Source organism: Apodemus sylvaticus, chromosome 8, assembly GCF_947179515.1.
Source record: "Apodemus sylvaticus chromosome 8, mApoSyl1.1, whole genome shotgun sequence".
Taxonomy (NCBI): domain Eukaryota; kingdom Metazoa; phylum Chordata; class Mammalia; order Rodentia; family Muridae; genus Apodemus; species Apodemus sylvaticus.
In genome coordinates this window covers 6,210,106-6,229,827 of record NC_067479.1, presented here as the reverse complement: position 1 = coordinate 6,229,827, position 19,722 = coordinate 6,210,106, and the positions used below count along the sequence as shown (strand labels likewise).

General features: G+C 51.2%; 1 protein-coding gene across 1 annotated transcript in view; it reads right to left on the bottom strand.

The window, feature by feature from the left end:
• Abcc4 (ATP binding cassette subfamily C member 4) overlaps positions 1-19,288 on the bottom strand; it is a 216,248-nt gene extending 196,960 nt beyond the window's left edge. Inside the window, exon 1 of the mRNA XM_052190656.1 lies at positions 18,836-19,288. Coding sequence (XP_052046616.1) covers positions 18,836-18,909 — 74 coding nt within the window. The 5' untranslated portion in view covers positions 18,910-19,288. The remainder of the gene's footprint in view (positions 1-18,835) is intronic.
• Positions 19,289-19,722: the final 434 nt, after the last annotated feature.

The window sequence follows — 19,722 nt, the reverse complement described above, 5'->3', positions numbered from 1 at the left end:
CTAGCCCAGGCCTCTGGGAGCTCCCAGGGACTAAGCCACCAACCAAAGAAAGAGCACCCATGGGCTGGCTGAGCCCCACTCCCATGCCCCACCCCACACATATGTGGCAGAGAACTGCCTTGTCTGACCTCAGGGGGAGAGGATGCGCCTAATCCTGTAGAGACGTAAGGCCCCAGGAAGGGGGTAATGTCCCTCTCAGAGACAAAGGGGAAGGGGAAGGGGAAGGGGGGAAGAACTATGAGAAGAGGCGGCACCAAGAAGGGGGCATCGTCTGCAATGTAAATAAATAAAACAATTAATTTAAAAAGAGATACTACTCCAGGGTGGGTAGAGAGATGACTCAGCTGTGATTCTCGGCACACACGTGGCAACTCACAGAGGGCACACCTCCAGTTCCCGGGGATCTAATGTCCTCTTCTGGCTTCTACAGGCAATGCACATACACACCACATGTGGCGCACAGACACACATGTAGACGCAACAACAAAACGAGACCCTAGCTCAAATGAGAACATGACCAAGAAGGAAGGACTGCTCACCCCGAGCAAACCCCACAGCGCATCCCCAGCCTCTCAGACACGGGCTTCCCACACACCACATGGCAGAAAATACCAAGTAAGAGGCTCTTCTGTCAAATGCTATAAAACGTGTGTTTAGGACACAAGATACAAGTCATTTTATCTCTCCTGCCTGGTAAGACTTTTACGCAAATATTTTAAACACACACTCACACACACACACACACACACACACACACTCACTCACTGCTCACTGCTATATTCTGCAGGAGTACCCTTTTCTCTTTGCAGCAGTGAGTGACCCCCCTTCTCTCCATCACCTGGATGCAGCTTTTTCAGACTACCTGGCTGGGAGGTTGGCCCCAGCCAAAGGGGAAAGTACAGCCACAGCCTGCATTACAATAAAATCGAAATGCACTTCTTGACTGTATGTGTTTGCCTCCGGAGAGCACTCTCCTGATCAAGAGGACAGCTAGCCTTGTCCTCCTGCACTGGGATGTGGTCTCCTTTTTGATCCAAAACTAACACCGAACATCAGAATCCACTGCGGACTCTGCCTCCTGAGCAGAGCCCAAGGCTTCAGGAGTCTCTTACTGCAGGACAGTCAAGTGTTGACAGCAGACATGTCACCCCAACGGAAGAACCAGGTGGTTCAGATATGAACAGAGACCTCCTGGCCTCTTGGTGTCTTTGGAACCTAGACTCTTGGCAATTCCCTGAGTTTGGCTGCACAATGCGCCTGCCCTGCCTCTGGTCTCTAAATGGAGCTGCTTACGTCTAACCACTGTCTGCACTCTCACACACACACACACACCACCACCACCACCACCACCACCACCACCACCACCACCACCACATCTACCCCCATCTCCAGGAGACAGATGTGGCCTCCTGAACTGGACCACATGTGGATGTCTTAGGTACCTGTCAACAACCCCCACCACCACCACCCACCCCATGTTCCACTGACCCTCATGACTGACTGATACAGAACTCTACTATAAATGGTCAGCCATTATCTACATTAAAAAGCAGTGGTTACAGTTCATTTTTGAGGATACCTGCTCAAAAAGCTCCAAGTTGCTACTTATTGTTAATCTGGGTAAAGCACATCAAATATCTACACGCCCTGTCCACTCCCAAGACACATGGGTCACCTGGCAGGCGAGAGAGAAGGGCTTTTAATAGTAAGCAAAAGCCGGGTGTGCTGCTCCTCACCTTTAACCTTTAACCTTTAACCTTTAACCCCAGCAGTTAGGAGGTGAAGGCACAAAGAAAAGGTCAAAGCCGGGCTCAGCTACAGATCACTCTCATGGCCAGCCTGGAAGATATAGTATGGAAGAAGGCAGAGGGGAGGGAAGGAGGGAGGCAGGGAGGGAGGGAGGGAGGGAGGGAGGGAGGGAGAGAGGGAGGAAGGGAGATGAGCTCTCATCTCAGATAACCATACATTCCATGGTCCTCGGATTTCCTGGTCAATCGGGGTAGGAGGGTCTTCCTCCTTTGTGGGGAAGGGGCATGGGAGAGAAGCTGTCAGTGACCACGTCCTTTTAAAAGGGTGAGTAACTGTTGGGGTGTGGCTCAGTGGTAGGACACTCTTCCAGCACTAGGAAGTCCATAGGTATAATCCCTAATACACACACACACACACACAAAGCAAAGGCATCACATAAGAACACGGACCCACAGGAGACTCTGGTACAGAAAGCACTGACCCTTCCCCCTACCATCAAAACAGAAGGCAAATCTCTTAGGAATCTGGCAACATGTGAGAAACTGAGTTGCTGTTTGTGCAGTGTGGTGTGTATGCTCAGGAACTGTACTTTGCGGGGACTCGGGGCAGGAAAGCACACAGTAAGCACCACCACACCCCACAGGAAGCTGTTCCCTGACTGTGAGTGAAGCCCACTCGGAATCTGCCTCTCTCCTGGCCTTGGACTCTGGGCTGCTGCTGGTGGGAACTGGACACACACACCCCGCCCACTGCTCCGGTTCAGCCTCTGTGCCCAGGGTCCTCAGCTGGAGACAGAAGAGTGCTAACCAGGTGACGATGGCACTCTCCCTTCTCTCAGGAGGGCTGCCTGCAGGGTCTGGATCCCCTGCAGATCTCGGAAGCCAGTCCTGAGGGGTCAGAATGGCTACGGCTAGATGCCTCTGACCTCAGAGAAAGGGTGAGTCCCAATCTAAAGCCCGACAGCCTCACCGGGCATGGGTTTTTGTGGCTGTTGGTACATGGGTCAATTTGCTGGCCATCAAGGAAGGAAAAAAGCCTCGAGTACAGAGAAGGGAGACAGGAGACGCCTGGGGCAGAGAAGGCAGGCCTACTTAAGGCCCAGGGAGGAAGTCCGGGCTGACACTTGCCAAATGCCAGTGCCAGCTCCTGGGAAGCTGCAGGACACACAGGGCCAGGTTGTTTCTTGCCTGGGACTCCAAATTCCTCCTCAGGAAGGACACTGCGGGCACCACACCTCTACCAGGATCCTTACGTTTTCCATTCAAGTTCAGCTTTCTCTTCCCTTGGAATGCTGACCAGGAAATGGATCTACATACCAGAGAGAGATGAAATGAAATGCATGGGGGGGGGGTGTCTGGAGACCCTAAAAGAGCTGCCTCTGGCAGCCTTCCACAAGGACTCGAAATGGCTTCAGAGTCATCTAAAGTTTGCCAGTCAGGGCTCAAAAAGCTGCCCACCATCCCCACATTCTGATAATGTTCAGTACTAGCTGACGCTAAGGCACCTTGGTTTGCCTTTAAAAAAAAAGTCAATTCCCAGAAATCAAAGGCCACTAATTCCCTCTCCAAAGCCCCTAAGCTAGCTGCTCCGTGGGATCCCTTCCGGCTGCACCCTATCCTTCCTGGAAGGGACTCTTAGAAAATGTGACTCCTCCTCACAATCCCTCCCAAGGAGCAGTGAGGCTGAGGCGGCTGTGTGGAATTTCCCTCAGAAAGCCTTAGTCTTCCTAGCTGGGCAGTTGCTAGCAGAAGTGGAGAGAGGGAAGAAGAGGAAGAGGAGACAGTTTTGGCTTAATCCAAAACCTAATCTCCCTTTGACAAACACTTCTAGGAAAAACAAGTGCTGTACTATAACTTAAAGGAGCAGAGGAGAGGACTTGGAGGTGGCTGAGGAGAACAATGGAGCCATCTCTTTCTTTCCTCTCCCCTAATATCTGATTCCCCAAGGATTTGCCTGGGGTTTTCCCCCCAAAGCAAAGCAGTCTGGGGCATTTGCATGTGGAAGAGCCCGTGTTAGTTCACAGCCTGTAAGAACACAAAATCATACACCGGACAGCCTCCTGCCAAAGACACACCCCAGCGGGGGACCAAGACCAACAAAAACAGCGACCCAAGTTCAAAAGCTATAATTTGCTTAGAAGGCCAAGACTGCTTGTCCCGGAGACAGAGCGTGCTTTCCTGCTTAATCCACAACAGCATTCTGAAGGGTTTATGGGAATCAGTTCCACATCTGAAGACATTTTGGAATTAAAGCTGAGCCCAACTTGCTAACTCTGAGGGGAAAGGGAAGGGAAGCCCAGTGGTGAGAGCTGCTGAGACAGAGTGAGACTCTCGGGCTAGCTCAGTGGACAGAGGGCAGGCGAGAACAGCGGCCCCGCCTGAGGACAATGGAGCACTTCATGTATCAGACGTGGTTTGCATTTGTCTGCCCTGGCTACCGAGAACAACAATCCAAGTGGCTACAAACAACGGGAAGTTACTCCCTCCCAGCTGGAGAAGCTGGAGAAGCTGGAGAAGCTGGAGAAGCTGGAGAAGCTGGAGAAGCTGGAGAAGCAGTATGGCATGGCGTCTGAGCCGGTTTCTTCTGGGGCTCTAGTTCCTGTTAGATGTGGTTTCTCGCTGTGTGGTCCACTCCACTTCCCTGCCTCCAAATAAATGCCCACGTATGGAAAAAAAAAAGTGTCTACAAAGAGGAAATCTGGACACTAACCTTATGGAGTTAAAGTCCATCCCAATCAGCTAATTCATTCTTAATTACCTATTTTAGAGACCTTATCTCAAAGTACAGTCACAGTCTACAACATTAGGTGGCCAGGCTGGCTGGCTTGCTTGCTTGCTCTTTCTTTCTTTCTTTGGTTTTTTTCGAGACAGGGTTTCTCTTTGTAGCCCTAGCTGTCCTGGAACTCACTCTGTAGACCAGGCTGGCCTCGAACTCAGAAATCCGCCTGCCTCTGCCTCCCAAGTGCTGGGATTAAAGGCGTGCGCCACCACTGCCCGGCTAGGGGCTAGGCTTTCAACTTCTAGATTCTAGGAGTCCCCTGTCCCATAGAATAACAAGCTGCAAGAGAGACAGAGCCAGGCCTATAGTGGGGATGCGTGCGTGGGGGGGGGGGGGAAATGTGTGCGGGGGAGGGGGGAGCACGGAGCAGACTCTATGGATCTAAGATTTGAAACTGAGAGACTGAAAGATGGGAAGACGGGTGGCCGGCCAGGGGTCCTCAGGGGTGCATTCGCACAGCAGAGGGGACTGACTGATTAATGTTCTCAGAAGTGGGGCTATGGCTCACCATGGCCCCTAAATCAACCAAACAGGTCTTGACCGTGACTGGTGGGCTGTTAGTGGACAGAGGAGAGCGTACCAGAGTGCTGTCGTTGTGAAAGAGTCTTCTCCTTTGGAAATTTCGCCTGTTAGCATGTGTATAAAGCAAGTGCTGTGCAGAGACAGGAGAATACGGACATCTTGGTTACTTGTGTGACATTTTCTAAAGTGTGTGTGTGTGTGTGTATGTGTGATTCTACCAAGTGCTTGTTTAATGCATAGCTGTGAGGTCATTGCAGCAGGCCCTGACTGACCAAGGTGCAGAGATGCCCTCAATACCACAAGGGAAGCCATTTTTAGTTAGGAGGAGAGAGCAGAGGGGAAGGAGCAAGGGGGAAAGGTCAGGGGAGCAGATGAAGAAAAGCTTTCGATTTTTTTTTAAACATGTATTCATTTAAAATAAATTTTGTGTGTGGAGGGTGGAGGTCAAAAAAGAACCTTCAGGAGTCAGTTCTCTCTCTCCGTGGTAGGTCGTGGACACCTTTTGGGGTTTTTGTTCTTGTTGTTGCTTTGATGATTGTTTGTTTGGGTACTGCTTTGTTTTGAGGCAGAAATCTTCTGCCAAGCATGCGCACTGCCTCCTGCGGCTCCTGAGCCTTCCGGTGTGCAGCAGTCACCTGGGAGGCTGACCACAGACTGGGGCGCCACTCCCAGAGCCCAGCTCCCTCGCCAGGCCCTAGAGCCTCAGCATCCGCGACCCTTCTGGTGCCAGGAGCTGTTTGAGAACCACCGCTCTGGAGCCTACACCTCCCGGTGCAGCAGCCCTAGCCGCATGCGACCACAGCACAGACCGATGGAGGGCGGCGTGCTCAGCTCTGAGAGACGCTCCGAGTCCCCCTCCCTTAATCTCAAAATGCTCTGATCTTCTTGAAGACAAGGGGCTTCTTCACAGCCCCGCTAAGTGGCTGCATCGGCTCCACGGTCAGGGGGCTCTTTCCAGACTGGGTCTTAGGAGAACCCACCCACTACTCCTGGTCACCCTCCCTCCAACATCTCCCATCTCCGGTCTTCGTGTGCACTCTTCCCGTCAGGCCAGCCAGTGTCCGGTGTCTGCCCATATCTCACGTAGACAAACAGTAGATTAGATTAGCATGAAGCTCTCTGGGTCCGGGTAACTTGTGTCTCTCACTCTGCTGCAGTTTAGCTGTGACTGCAGACAAAGGTCTTAACATCTCCAGAGTTGTAAACATTAACCTATGATGGGGCTTTGGTGGAAGAGGTGACCCCGCTCAGTCCCTGGTGGCAGCACAGGTGGCTCACTCGCTCTGCTGCAGCTCAATATTCCCTTCGGGTTATTTGTGCTGGGGTAAGGGGGTGGCTAAACCTGGACACCACGATGCGCTTCAGCAGAGGATGCTGGGCCTGAGTTGAGTCTGTTGCTCATTCTGCCTCACCCTGGAAAATAGCAGTATTCACCACACCAAAGGTCGGTGGTAGAGGTACCTATGCCAATATTTAGAAGACACTTACACAAGCCCTACCTAAACCATGGTTCCCCTGGACAGAGGGATTCCTTTCCGCTATAAAGACAAAGTAAATCATGAAGTTTTCAGGAAGGTGCATAGGTCGGACTGTATTTTATTTAGGTATCTCAGACCCAGAAGGAAAAATACATTACTTTAGTTTGCTTCTGTTACTTTAATTAAACACTGTAACCAAAAGTAACTTGGGGGAGAAAAGGTTTCAGTGGGCTACAGGTCACAGTCCAGCGTGGAGGGACATCGAGGCAGAGGTGTCACAGGCAACCCTGGAGGAACACTGCTTAGGGGGTTGCTCAGATCCCTTTCCTGTACAACCCGGTCCCCCAGCCTAGGGATGGTACCGCCCACAGTGGGCTGGGCCCTGCCCCCACCACCGTGAAGGAAACGCCCCTCAGGCAAGTCAGCTGGCCGACCAGACAAGGGCAGTTCCTCACTGGGGAGTCCCTCCTTCAGGTGAGTCAGGTTGGCACCTGTGTATACACACGTGTGCAGATCCTAGCTTTACATCGTTCTATATGTGCACGTGTGGGATAGTGTGGGCAGAGGCCCAAACCTGGAAAGAGGACTATGGGACGGAGGGAAAGGTCTGGGAGGGTACGGTGGAAATGGGACGGCAGGGAATGACAGAGACATGGCGGGGACAAGGGGATAGAGGAGAGGGATGGATGGATGGATGGATGTGGCATAATGAAATTTGTTTCTATGTTGCTTTAAAGAAAAATAGAAATAGGAACTCAGCAAATAAGTAGCTAAGGGGGGAACCAAAAGAAAAAAAGCAATAGTGAGCTCTACCCAAGGAAAAGAAGACAGACAGCAGGTCCCCATGCACAGCCCACATACACACACACACACACACACACACACACACACACACACCAGGTCCACAACACTGAGTAAGAGACTCGGCCTGGCTTCTCCGGCAGCATTTCAGCAGTGGCGCTAAGAGGAGGATCCCTGGACACAGACAGAGCCTGTGCGTGGAAGGGATGGACAGCGAAGGCTGGGAGTGATTGGGAAACCTCACACCAAGTACCAGGAGCTACAGGATCAGAGAGGGCATGTCAAGTAGGGCTCAGGCCACTGAGGGCCTCAAATCTCAGTGAAGATGGTATCGAAGCCTCAAGGTGGTGGAGGCGGAACAGAGGCAGCACGGTGGCAGCAAAGGCGGCAGCGTGGGTGTCAGCAGCGCGGCTGACTGTCTAAAGATCAGGCCTGAGGTGTGCAGTGTGAGCTGGAACAGAGTCACAGTCAAGAGGTGGCAATGGGGCGGGGGAGGAGGGGGGTAACCTGGAGAATTGACTGAGCAGTTAAGAGCACTGACTGCTCTTCCAGAGGTTCTGAGTTCAAATCCCAAAACCACATGGTGGCTCACAACCATCTGCAATGGGGTCTGATGCCCTCTTCTGGTGTGTGTGAAGACAGCAATGGTGAATACATAGGATAGATAAATAAACTTTCAAAAAAGAAAAAGAAAAGAGGTGGCAATGGACCAACCCAGAGGTCAAAACCAGGCCCCTCCTAGATTCAGACAACAGGGAGGCGTGGTTGCCAGGTGCCAGGTGCAATGCAGCTTGAGGAAGCAGGAAGCTGGCCAGCAGAAGGCAAATGGTGGAGACCGGCTCACTTTACAGCCGGCCAGGGGTGAGGCAGGCACTGGGTTGCCATGATGCCAGCTCTAGACTGGTTTTCCTTCTCCGTTACCTCACCCAAGCTCACGTGGATGGCAATAGCATGTGGAGGCGTAACCACACCTCTGGGAATGCCTGTCCCCAGAGATACAACCTCAGGGGCCTCCCCGATCTACAGTGAAGATCAATTATCTCACAAAGAGTGTTCCATGACAGAGTTTAACTCTACCACCTCACGGAGGGCAAGGCCCAACACGGTCTCAGAATTGTCCAGGATCACAGGTATCAAGAGAGATCTCACGGATGGACGAGAACTCATGTTTCCTAGCTCGGGTGAGGCACTAAGCTATCCAGCTCCTCACTTCTATGGTCAGGAATCAGCAACTGTAAATCCAGGCAGCCCCAGATTAAGACTAAAGCCGTTCTTTGCAATCATTCTTTGGAATCAGCGATAAAGCACAAGACAGGCACATGGCTCAACTGCGTACCGAGAGGTCAAAGAGAGGAAACACCAGTCTCTTGTATTTTCTTGTTAAGTCACAAAGATTCCAAAAAGACTCAGTCCCTTGGGGCAGCTAGGAAGACTCATATCATGTGGGACTGAGGGTCTAGGTCAGTGGTGGAGGGTTTAGTATGCACAAGGTCCTGGGTTCAATTCCCAGCACCATATCAACGGGGACGGGGAAAGTTAATTTTGCAGCAATCCTTCCTACATACACACCTGTGCATACTCTACCAGGATGACTCCTATCAGGACGTCAGGGTCTGTCTTACAATTGAAAACTGTACTGTCTCCTCTGACTGAGCAGCAGATCTCCTCCAGTACACTTGGAGACTAGAGAAGCAGCCCACCAGCTATATTGGTCAATTGGCTCCCTTCTGTTATTTAAAAGAGGACAGGGCTGTAGATGGCAGAGCTCACAATGGTAGGCAGTTCCTGGGAAATTCAAGGTCAGTCTGATCTACAGTGAGTGAGTTACGGGATAGCCTGGGCTGCGCTCAGAGATCTGCTCTCAAGAATAAACTAATAAATCTCACTTAAATTCTAATATATACATTTTATAAGAATGAAACAAAAGACAAGACAAACAGGGCTGGAGAGATGGCTCGGCAGCCAGCCGGGACCCTGTGCAGAGGACAGGAATGGAGGGGCCCCAGGGGCCCACAGGAATCCACACCCCCGGCTTCCCAGGCACCAGAACTCCTGTGCACACACCCACTCACAGAAACATTTTTTTAATAATGTTGGGCAGTGGTGGCCTGCGCCTTTAATCCCAGCACTTGGGAGGCAGAGGCAAGTCTCTGAATTTGGTTCCAGCCTGGTCTCCAGGGTGAGTTCCAGGACAGTCCCGGCTAACTAGAGAAACCCCGACTTTAAAAAAAAAAAAAAAAGAAAGAAGAAATCTTTAAAACATAAAAATAAAAGGATGCACGCCTTGTATATGTTCTTGTGAGAGGGGTGCACACTGGCTGGCTGGTGAGGGATCTTTTAAGATCCACCTTAGGCGGGTGGTGGTGGCGCACACCTTTAATCCTGGCACTTGAGAGGCAGAGGCAGGTGGATTTCTGAGTTCGAGGCCAGCCTGGTCTATAGAGTGAGTTCCAAGACAGCCAGGGGTAGCCAGAGAAACCCTGTCGAAAGAAAGAAAGAAAGGAAGGAAGGAAGGAAGGAAGGAAGGAAGGAAGGAAGGAGGGAGGGAGGGAGGGAGGGAGGGAGGGAGGGAGGGAGGGGAGGGGAGGGGAGGGGAGGGGAGGGGAGAGGAGAGAAGAGAAGAGAAGTGGCATTAACAGGGATGGTCAGTTGGATCTCAGTCACACCCTAACCAACAAGACTTAATAAAGAGCTACAGATTAAGAGCAATGTATTAGATGAGCAACTTTATGCTCGTTGTATATAAGAAAACATATATATATTGTTTGGCTGGCATTTCCTCTCCACCGAGCTCCTCCCAACCTTGGTCTCTGACCCTTTTACTGAGACGTCACCTAGAAACAGCAGTACAGATTGAGGGAATCGTCACAGAGACACAGGACGGCACGCGTGCCCTAGAGTGAGTTCCCTGACTCAGCCCAACTTCATCTTGCCCACCGGATGTTTCCGGGTCGCTCCAGACTCAGTTTCCTCACTGTGAGTAGGAGCCATTCTCCACACGCTGTTCCTATAAGGATCAAATAGCCCACCACCCCAAGACCCCGAGATGTGGGCCCCTGCACCACCTGCTGAGCACCACAGGGCTAATTGAAGCCACAGTCCCCACACCCTGAGGTCTCGGGAGAGTCAGCTGCGAAGGAATGGGGGTGAGGTGACACAGGCAGCTCACTGACCCTGGGGAGGCTGCGGCCTGTGCTTCTTGGGTCTTACTGTCCATCAGAAACTGAAGGAGCCTTCTAAAATTATTCATGCCTAGATGATACTTCCCAAAATTAGGATCCAAACCGGCCTAGGGATGAGCTGGGCTTGGACTTTTCTTTAGTTTTCTTTTGTTATGGTCTGTTTGGGACTACCCAGGTGGTGCAGCCGTAGTGCAGACTGTCAGCGTCAACTACAAAGAACTTAAGCAGGGTTGGAGCTGCAGCCCAGTACAGAGCGTGTGGTCAGCTGTGTGAAGCCCTCTGTTATTCCCACTGCCACCAGAAGGGAAAGGGAAATGTTGTCAAAACATGCTGGTAACCTTCAGAAAAGTAATGTCCCTCCGCAGGCATACAAGTAGACCTTTGTAATCCCACAAGGTGGAGGCAGGAGGATCAGAAAGAAGCTCAAGGCCAGCCTGGGCTCCATTAAAAAGGCCCAGGCCACCAGGCATTGATAGTGCACGCCTTTAATCCTAGCACTTGGAAGGCAGCATACCTTTAATCCCAGCACTTGGGAGGCAGAGGCAGGTGGATTTCTGAGTTCGAGGCCAGCCTGGTCTACAGAGTGAGTTCCAGGACAGCCAGGGCTACACAGAGAAACCCTGTCTTGGAAAAAAACATAAATAAATAAATATAAATAAATAAATAAATAAATAGTCCCAAACCAGCCTGGGCAAATAAGACCCTATCTCAAAAAACCTAAACAAGAAGAAATAATTTCCATCATTAGCCAACTGAAGGAGACAATCTGAGGACATGAAATCCAACACCAACAACCAGACTCCATTTGTACAAAGTAAATCCTGCCAACACGCCAACCCTTTCCTCATGGGGAAGGACCGACCAGGAGACCTGATACCTCTGGAAGCCCATGGGGCAGGCGATGTGATCTCTCCTGACACTTGCAGAAACCGTAATCTCCCATACAGTACTGGCAAGTGGTTCGGCCACGCCTTATAGGACAATCTCTAAACCTGATCCTTTCTAGGGTTCAAACTAAAAACCTCCGAATGGCAGCAACGAACTGCTCAACTCTGATACCAATGTCTTGTCATAGAGATAAAGCAGGTGTTATGTGAGGACAAACCCCGAAGACGGAGCAGCCAGTGAACAGTTTTCCACATGTCTACACCCTGTTGACACTGCACACAATCCCACATGTCTGCACACAGTGCACACGCTGCTGACAACGCCCCGACCGTTCCTCTCCAGACTTCATCATCTCTCTCAGCCGCACCACCATCCTGCCCTCGGAGAAACCCTGGAACCTCTTCCTGCCGGATCCTGAAGTAAATCTGTCATCAGACCTCCCGGCTCAGTGATCAAATAAGATCAAATAAGGAGTCCTTCACTGCAAGAGGGGCTGACGCGGCAAAGCCTGAAACGGACCGGGTACCCTCTGCAGAGGTGCCTGGGGAGCCTGCTCTAAGCCACAGCTTAACTGTGGGTCACAGCCCCATCTGGAGTCACAGAGCTGAATGTGAATTATGGTCTGTTCTTGAGAGCAGCAGGAGGAGGCGGCCTGGGAGGTTTTTTCAGCAGGATGGCCCCGATTTGTTTTAGGGGGTTTTTCCTTCCATGTAAATTTTAAAAAAGAAAAAGCTAAAGCCATAGCCAGGCTTGAGGAAATACCGGGCTTCCCTGAGGATCCCCAAACAACTGCATTCAGTGGGCATTTGGTGAGCGTGTGAAGGAAGCGGTAGATGAATGAATGGCTCACGGGAGTCCAAAGCTCAGCCGTAGACTCTGATGCCAGAGGATGCGGTTTAGCAAGGAGAACCGGAGAGTTTATGGCCTTAATAACTAGACAGATAATGATGCTAACAACCAAACAGCAATTCAACCTTGCAGGTGGACAGGCGGTGTCCTAGTCAGGGTTTCTACTGCTGCAATGAAACAAAACCAAAGGGTAGGAAAGGGTTTGTTTAGTTCACGCCTCCACATCACTGTTGAGCACTGCAGAAGTCAGGACAGGGACTCACACAGGGCAGGGACCTGGAGGCAGGAGCTGATGCAGGGGCCATGGGGGAGTGCTGCTCACTGGCTTGCTCAGTCTGCTTTCTTATAGAACCAGGAGCAACAGCCCAGGGATGGCCCCACCCACAATGGGCTGGGCCCTTCCCTGTGAATCACTCCTTAAGAAAATGCCCTCCCTATAGGCTAGCCCACAGCCTAACCTTAATGAAGGCATTTTTTTCAATGGGACTCCCCTGTCTCTGATGACTACAACTTGTGTCAGTCAAATTGACATAAAACAAGCCCGGCACAGGAGGAAACACGCCAAAGACAAGCATGCACATAAAAACCATATTCATTCGCTAACAACCAAAAGGCCTGCTTGATCAAGTCAGCACGCACATCCATTCAGCCAGCCAGCATTTCTGGCTGCCGGTTGCTAGAGCCCGGCAGACAGATGCTGAGCGCCTCTGCTTTCAATGGGGCACACCTACGATGGGATCTGAAGATGGAGATAGCATCTCAGCTGAGACACACCCACCTCCACGCAGTCTCCCAAGCCCTCCGGACCTCAATTTGTCTCCCCTAAAAAGGACAATAATGTCTGCCTGGGAGACTGAGGATTAATCTTCTGGAAGCTAACAAGCAAAATGGAACAAAATGTGTACGTGCTAGTGACATGGCCTCTCAATGTGCCATCTGAGAATATTAGAAGTAGCAGCTATCAAAAGAGATCTCCAGGACACACGGAGACTCGCAAGGGCCAGAGAGCCTGAGGATCTCTCTGTGGAGACCATCACCTACACTTTCTTTTTCTTTTTTATTATAAATTTTTATTTTTATTTTTTATTATATCCAATACAATATATATTTTTATACCAACCATAAAAATGATAGACATGTTACTAAATAACATAAAAAAGGTAAAGTCTTATTGTTTGGTTTGTTTTTAGTAGAGCTTAAAATTTGTCTCTGACTGTGGTAGAAACCCAAAATAAGAACATTTTTTAGACACTGGAGTTCATTGTAATAAGACTGTACTTCAATGTCACCAAAGGAATTTACCTCCATTGTAGCTAAGAGTTGACAGTTCTGCTGCACCAGGGAAGGAATTGTAGGCACAATGATTTGGATACAGATTTCCTGCTATGGTCAGAGCTATTTGACTTGAGTGATTGTCATCATTCTCAGCCCATAGCGAACAGGTTTCATTCATTTAAGAAATAGTATGAGCGGTGGTGGCGCACGCCTGTAATCCCAGCACTCGGGAGGCAGAGGCAGATGGATTTCTGAGTTCGAGGCCAGCCTGGTCTACAAAGTGAGTTCCAGGACAGCCAGGGCTAAACAGAGAAACCCTGTCTCAAAAAAAAAACCAAATCCAAAAAACAAAAAACAAGGAAAGAAATGGTGTGTGTATGAAGATGGTCTATCCATGAAGTCATTCATCCACTGTTTTTTATGTTTTGTTTTGTTTTTTGTTTGTTTTTTTTTTTCCGTTTTGGTTTTTTTTTAGTTTTTGGTTTTTCGAGACAGGGTTTCTCTGTGTAGCCCTGGCTGTCCTGGAACTCACTCTGTAGACCAGGCTGGCCTCGGAACTCAGAAATCCGCCTACCTTAGGTTCAGCCCAAGACTCACTCAGCAGGCAGAGTTTGCCTCTAACCTCCACAAAGGTGCCACAGCAAGGGTGGGTGTGTATGTGTGTGTGTGTGTGTGTGTGTGTGTGTGTGTGTGTGTGTCAGGGGTTGGGAGTTATACATACATGTGTGCAGTGTGTGTTCATGTATGTGTGTGTATTGTATGTGGGAAGGGATGTTGTCTGTGTGTGCTCCTGAGTATATGGGATGTGTGTGTGTGTGTGTGTGTGTGTATACACACACACATATATATGAATGTGTGGGTGTGCATGTGTATAGGTGTGGGTATTGTGTATGCTCATGGGTGTATGTGTGTTTATGTACTCATGTGTGTATGTTTGTGTGCCTCATGTGTATGTATTTCTGCATGTGTGTGTTTGTGCATGTGTGTAACATATGTGTGTGGTGTGTGGGTGATGCATGCATGTGATTAAAAAAAAAATACTCAAAATATGGTACCAAAATGCCTCTGGGTTAAGATTAAACACCACCAAGCCAGATATGGCTCACCCCTATAATACCAGCACTCAAGACAGTGAGGCAGGAGAGTTCTCTACCTATAATACTCTGCACTGCTGTCCCGTGATGGGGGTGCCCCTGCGCCACCTGCATTTCTGCCCTCATGTCCTAAGCCTGTTCTAAGCCAAGTCCCCAGAGAGTCTAATGTCACATGGGCTTTGCAGCCTGACATCTCTCAGCAGAGACACAGCCAGCTATAGGAGGAGGAGGACTTAACTACTCTCTGGGGTCAGGTGTGTCAGTCCCCTGGAGCCCCCACACTGGCAGCCTGGGAAAGCGCCTCTCTGGTTACCTTCCACCTGCACCCCAAGACCTCCTGGGTAGGAGGAGGCCTGGCCTAGGAATAGAGGATGCTCACAGGCCTTCCTAGAGGTTGGTGACAACACCAGGGGGCAGCAGGGAGGACTCCCTTGGAAGAGACTGGGGCTTGGACATTCTCACAGCCAGCTAGACACAGTAAGCATTCCATCCACCCATTTGTCATTTATTCATTCATTTGGTTTTTCCAGACAGGGTTTCTCTGTGTAGCCCTGGCTGTCTAGGAACTATCTCTCTGTAGACCAGGCTGGCCTCCAACTCACAGATATCCACCTTCCTCCGCCTCAAGGGTACTGGGACCAAAGGTGTGCACAGCCACAGCCTGGCTAGACACAGTATTTCACAAGTTATACCATTTGTTTCTAATGACAGGTATGACAAACTACTCAACCAACAGTAGTAGGAAAATGTGCTGTCTTGGAAAAAAAACTGGTGCCTATTTTATATCAGCTGCGAAAACGAACCTCTAGCATCCTTCATCATTAACACAATAGCTAAAAAATATGCACAGGAAATCTAGATGATCCTGGGAGTGGAAAGAGAGCTGTCGATGGGGCCGGGGTGTGAGCAGGGGCAGAGCGTGGGTTTAACCTGTACAGTGCCTTACTCCAATGCCCCTGCACCAACAGCCTGAGACGGGAGAAGAGAGGACACCAGAAGATATGGCAACAGACACATACTACGAAACCATTGGATGCACTGTGTCCAACAACAGCGAAAATTACAGTCAGAAAATACCATGTCTTAAAGGCAACAGAGATCCTGCCATACAGGTTAGGATCCACGGCAGGTCACAGCTTTACTCAGCCTCTATGTGCTCCTGTGAACACTGTGTGAACACTGTGTGCATTGAAAGAACAGGTGTACAAAAGACATCTGCAATGCCAGCAGGTGTCCTAGGCTGACTGACAGCCCACATTCAAACTGTGTTACAATGTCACCAAAACCCTAGGAAGGCATAGTGCAAGGGCTGTCAGCATCTGGCCTGGCAGCTACCAACTCAAGAGTCTAGGAAGCAGACCAAGAGTGGGAGGGAAAGCGAACACCCCACAAAAAAGGTAAAATATCGGGCTTGCTCCTTGCTCTATAAGGCGGGAGACTGTGGGGGGGGGGGGGGGCACCCACCTGGCTTTCCCATCTGCTGCAAGGCAGCTGCAAGAGAGACAGAGAAATGGCACACTGGATAAGCAGATACAGATGTCGTCATCGCTGGCCACAGGTGGCTTCACCAAGGCACAGCCCTCCTGCAAAGCGTAGCCCTGGAGAGCCAAGGCTAACTGGAGGAGGTACGCCACAGTGCAGTGGTCTAGCCTCAGCCATCATCAGCATCACCTGGGCCTCTGTGAAAAGCACAGGATCGTATCGGGCACCCCCATGCTTCTGACAGTCCTGGTGGCCAGTCTGCAGGGACACTGGAGATCCCACATCTTCTGATAAGCCCCAGGTGATGTGATGCAGCCCTTCTGGCTGCCCTGCTGTGAGAGCCAATGCCATAGTGTGACTGCGGACGCTTCACGTGCATCCTCAATGACCGGAATTGTAAGGACACTCTTAGGGACCTTGGCCTGTACGAAAGGAGCAATGGTGTACCTTCTCCATGCGTGGGAGGAGGAGCGCACAGCCCAGCGGCTCCTGGGAGCCAGCCTGCCCAGCTTGGCCATCCCAGACAGGTTACTCAGAGCACCTCAGCTGAAACCCTTCACAAGGGATAAACTAGAGGCAACTGCTAATTTCTCCCCAACCAGGAAGTAGAAATGGGGCCCACCCAAGCCAGCAATGTAAAATAATTACCTTTGGGTTTTTTTTCGAGACAGGGTTTCTCTGTGTAGCTCTGGCTGTCCTGGATCTCACTCTGTAGACCAAGCTGGCCTCGAACTCAGAAATCCGCCTGCCTCTGCCTCCAAGTGCTGGGATTACAGGCGTGCACCACAACGGTCCAGCTACCTTTTGTTGTTGTTGTTGTTGTTGTTGTTTGTTTGTTTGTTTTTTGGATTTGGGTTTTTGGAGACAGGGTTTCTCTGTGTAGCCCTGGCTGTCCTGGAACTCACTCTGTAGACCAAGTTGGCCTCAAACTCAGAAATCTGCCTGCCTCTGCCTCCAAGTGCTGGGATTACAAGCGTGTGCCACCACCGCCCGGCCTTTTTTTTTTTTAAGACAGGATCTATCTAAGAGCCTTACTGTAGACTCACACACTATGTACACCAGGCTGGCTTGGAACTCAGAGATCCACCTGCCTCTGCCTACTCAGGGCTGGTATGGAGGCTTGAAGGCTGTGACGCCACACTCAGCTATTACGTATATTGTTTAAGACTGTGTGTAGACAGACATGGTGGTTCATACCTATAATCCTAGCACTGTGGAAACTGAGGCAGTAAGGAAGATTGCTGAGCATTCGAGGACTTCAAGGCCAGCCTGTGCTACAGGGTGAGGCTGTCTCAAGCAAGCAGACAACAGCAGATTGTGTCTGCTACCTTATCCTGGCTGGTCTCTGCTCCATGGGCTGCTCAAGTCATTATCCCATCTTAGCCTTCCAAGAAACAGACTGAAGGCATGTGCCACCCACCCACACCCACCCCTCCCTTCACCTACATTTTGAAGGTCCACTCACACAAAAGTCATCAGGAGATCCGTGTGTTGCCAAAAGCTCAGGAGACCAAGACAGCCCACCTGCTTCGAGTCATTTTTTTTAATTCAATCCACCACATTCCTTCTCCCTCCTAGCTCCTCTTTACCACCTGTCCAAAATTGGATCCTGGACACACTGCACCCTCAGTTAAAACAACAGCAAATGACTCTGAAACTCCCTGGGAGTTCCCGTTTTCAAAAGGTAACATTAGAATGTGAGAAAGATGAAATGGCAAAGGTCAAGAAATAAAAACTATTCTAGTTAGCCAAGCCTGTGCTAGCCAGCCCAGGCTACTAGGTGGAAAACTACTTAGGAATGTCATGTATCTAAGCCTCTTCACCTGTTTACTACAATAAGAGGGGCGGGGCTGGGGCCAGATCAGGGAACCCACCCATCAGTGGTTTTAGGCATCGAGACCATGGATCCTGTCTCCGAGGACTACAGTTCTTGGTAAGAGCCTCAACAGGCTTCAGAACCTCACATATGATCATCAAAGGCAGAAAGGAAAAGTCCATCTAATGGGGGAAAACATATTCCACTATGACTGCATTTCAGTCAAGAGGGAAACATCATGTAGATCTTGCTCAAGAGTAGTATCCCCATTCATAACTAATTAAGATATGGTAATAAAGTGACCTTTTAACCCACAGCCATACTTAGGTACTAGGACACACACAGAGGGGCCAAAAAGAGACAGGGTCCTAGAAGTTATTACACTTACACACACACACACACACACAGTGGCAATCAATGGACCTGAAAGACATAAGGTAAGGTGTTTCCAAAGGCAGTGGGGACATTATAGTTTGGCGTTGGTCCAAGACTCTCTCTAGCCTCAGCTGCGATTAGATAAGGCCAGCTGTTCACAGCTGCTTAAAGAGAAATAAAGAGGTGCAGTTTGGGCGAGGGAGTTGTGCAAGCCCTGAGCCCGGATGGGAGGCTAGCGAAGGTGGGCATACAGGGCCCACCCTCCAGGGCATCCCCGCACCTCCCATGAATTCCCCACGATTTCGGGTGGGCGCCACCTGTGTCTGCCACGGGTCCCCCGCGTGCTCCTCCCGGCAGAGCGGCGCGGGCGTGGAGTGCGGGCGAGGACCGCAGGCCGCGTGGCGCACGCGCGACAAGGAGCCCGGTGTGGCTGTGCAGGGAACGCACCCTCCGACCGTCCGGGACCCGCGCTGGGCATCAGACACGCGGCTAAGCCGACGCGGAGCATCTCGTGGACCGCGGAACGGGCCCAGGCGGGGCACTCACCAGAAGAACACGCGCGAGCAGAGGTTGGCGTCCTGCAGCGGGTTGGGCTTCACCTCGGTGTGCACGGGCAGCATCTCGCTGGCGGTGCGCGCGGCCGGGCGGCAGCTCCGGGAAGCGCGGGTGAGGATGCTGGAGCTCCGGCCCCCGCGCCGGTCCGCTCGGCGGGAGCCTAGCAGGCAGGCAGCGGCTTCCGGGAACCGAGCGCCGGCCCGCCCTGACCCCGCCTCCCGGGGCTCCTCCGGGCGCCCGCTACGCGCTGTCGCCGCCGCCTCCTGAAGCCTCTTGGAGCGGCGGGTCGCGTGAGAGCGCAGGGGGCACGGCGGCTGGGGAAACGACGAAGACCAACCGCACGCTGGTGACCGGCTGCCGCTCAGGGAGCTCGGAGCCGGGCGGGGAAGCCGCACGTGTTTGCCCCGTTGCAAACTTTGCTGAAGTTTAAGATCAGCGCCCAAGCACCACCCTGAAGGTGGCGGGGGCGGTACGGACTGGGCCCGCCCCCCGAGCTCGGAAACGCCCCCCTCCCTAGGCTGTGCGCTCCTGGAGATCTAAAGAAAAGCCTCCGGGCCTTCCCTGGCTTGCTGCCCTCATCAGGACCAAATAGGGTGGGAGATTCTCCCACCTGCAGGCCAAGAGTCTGAGCTGGAACAACAGCAAGGTTTTATCGGATTGCCTTCCACAGACCTTAAAGCCGTGAGGACGGCCAGGCCACCCGATATTAGGACGCAAGGGTTTGGGGAAATGAATGAGTGCTGCCATTTCAGGCGGCTTCTTGTTTTTCCTACATTGCTTGGCATGGAGGACCTGTGTAAGCAGTTGGCTGGCCTCTTAGATTGGATGAGGGAAATCAGATAATGCACTGCCTGCCATGTTTCTTTCACGGAGCCCTG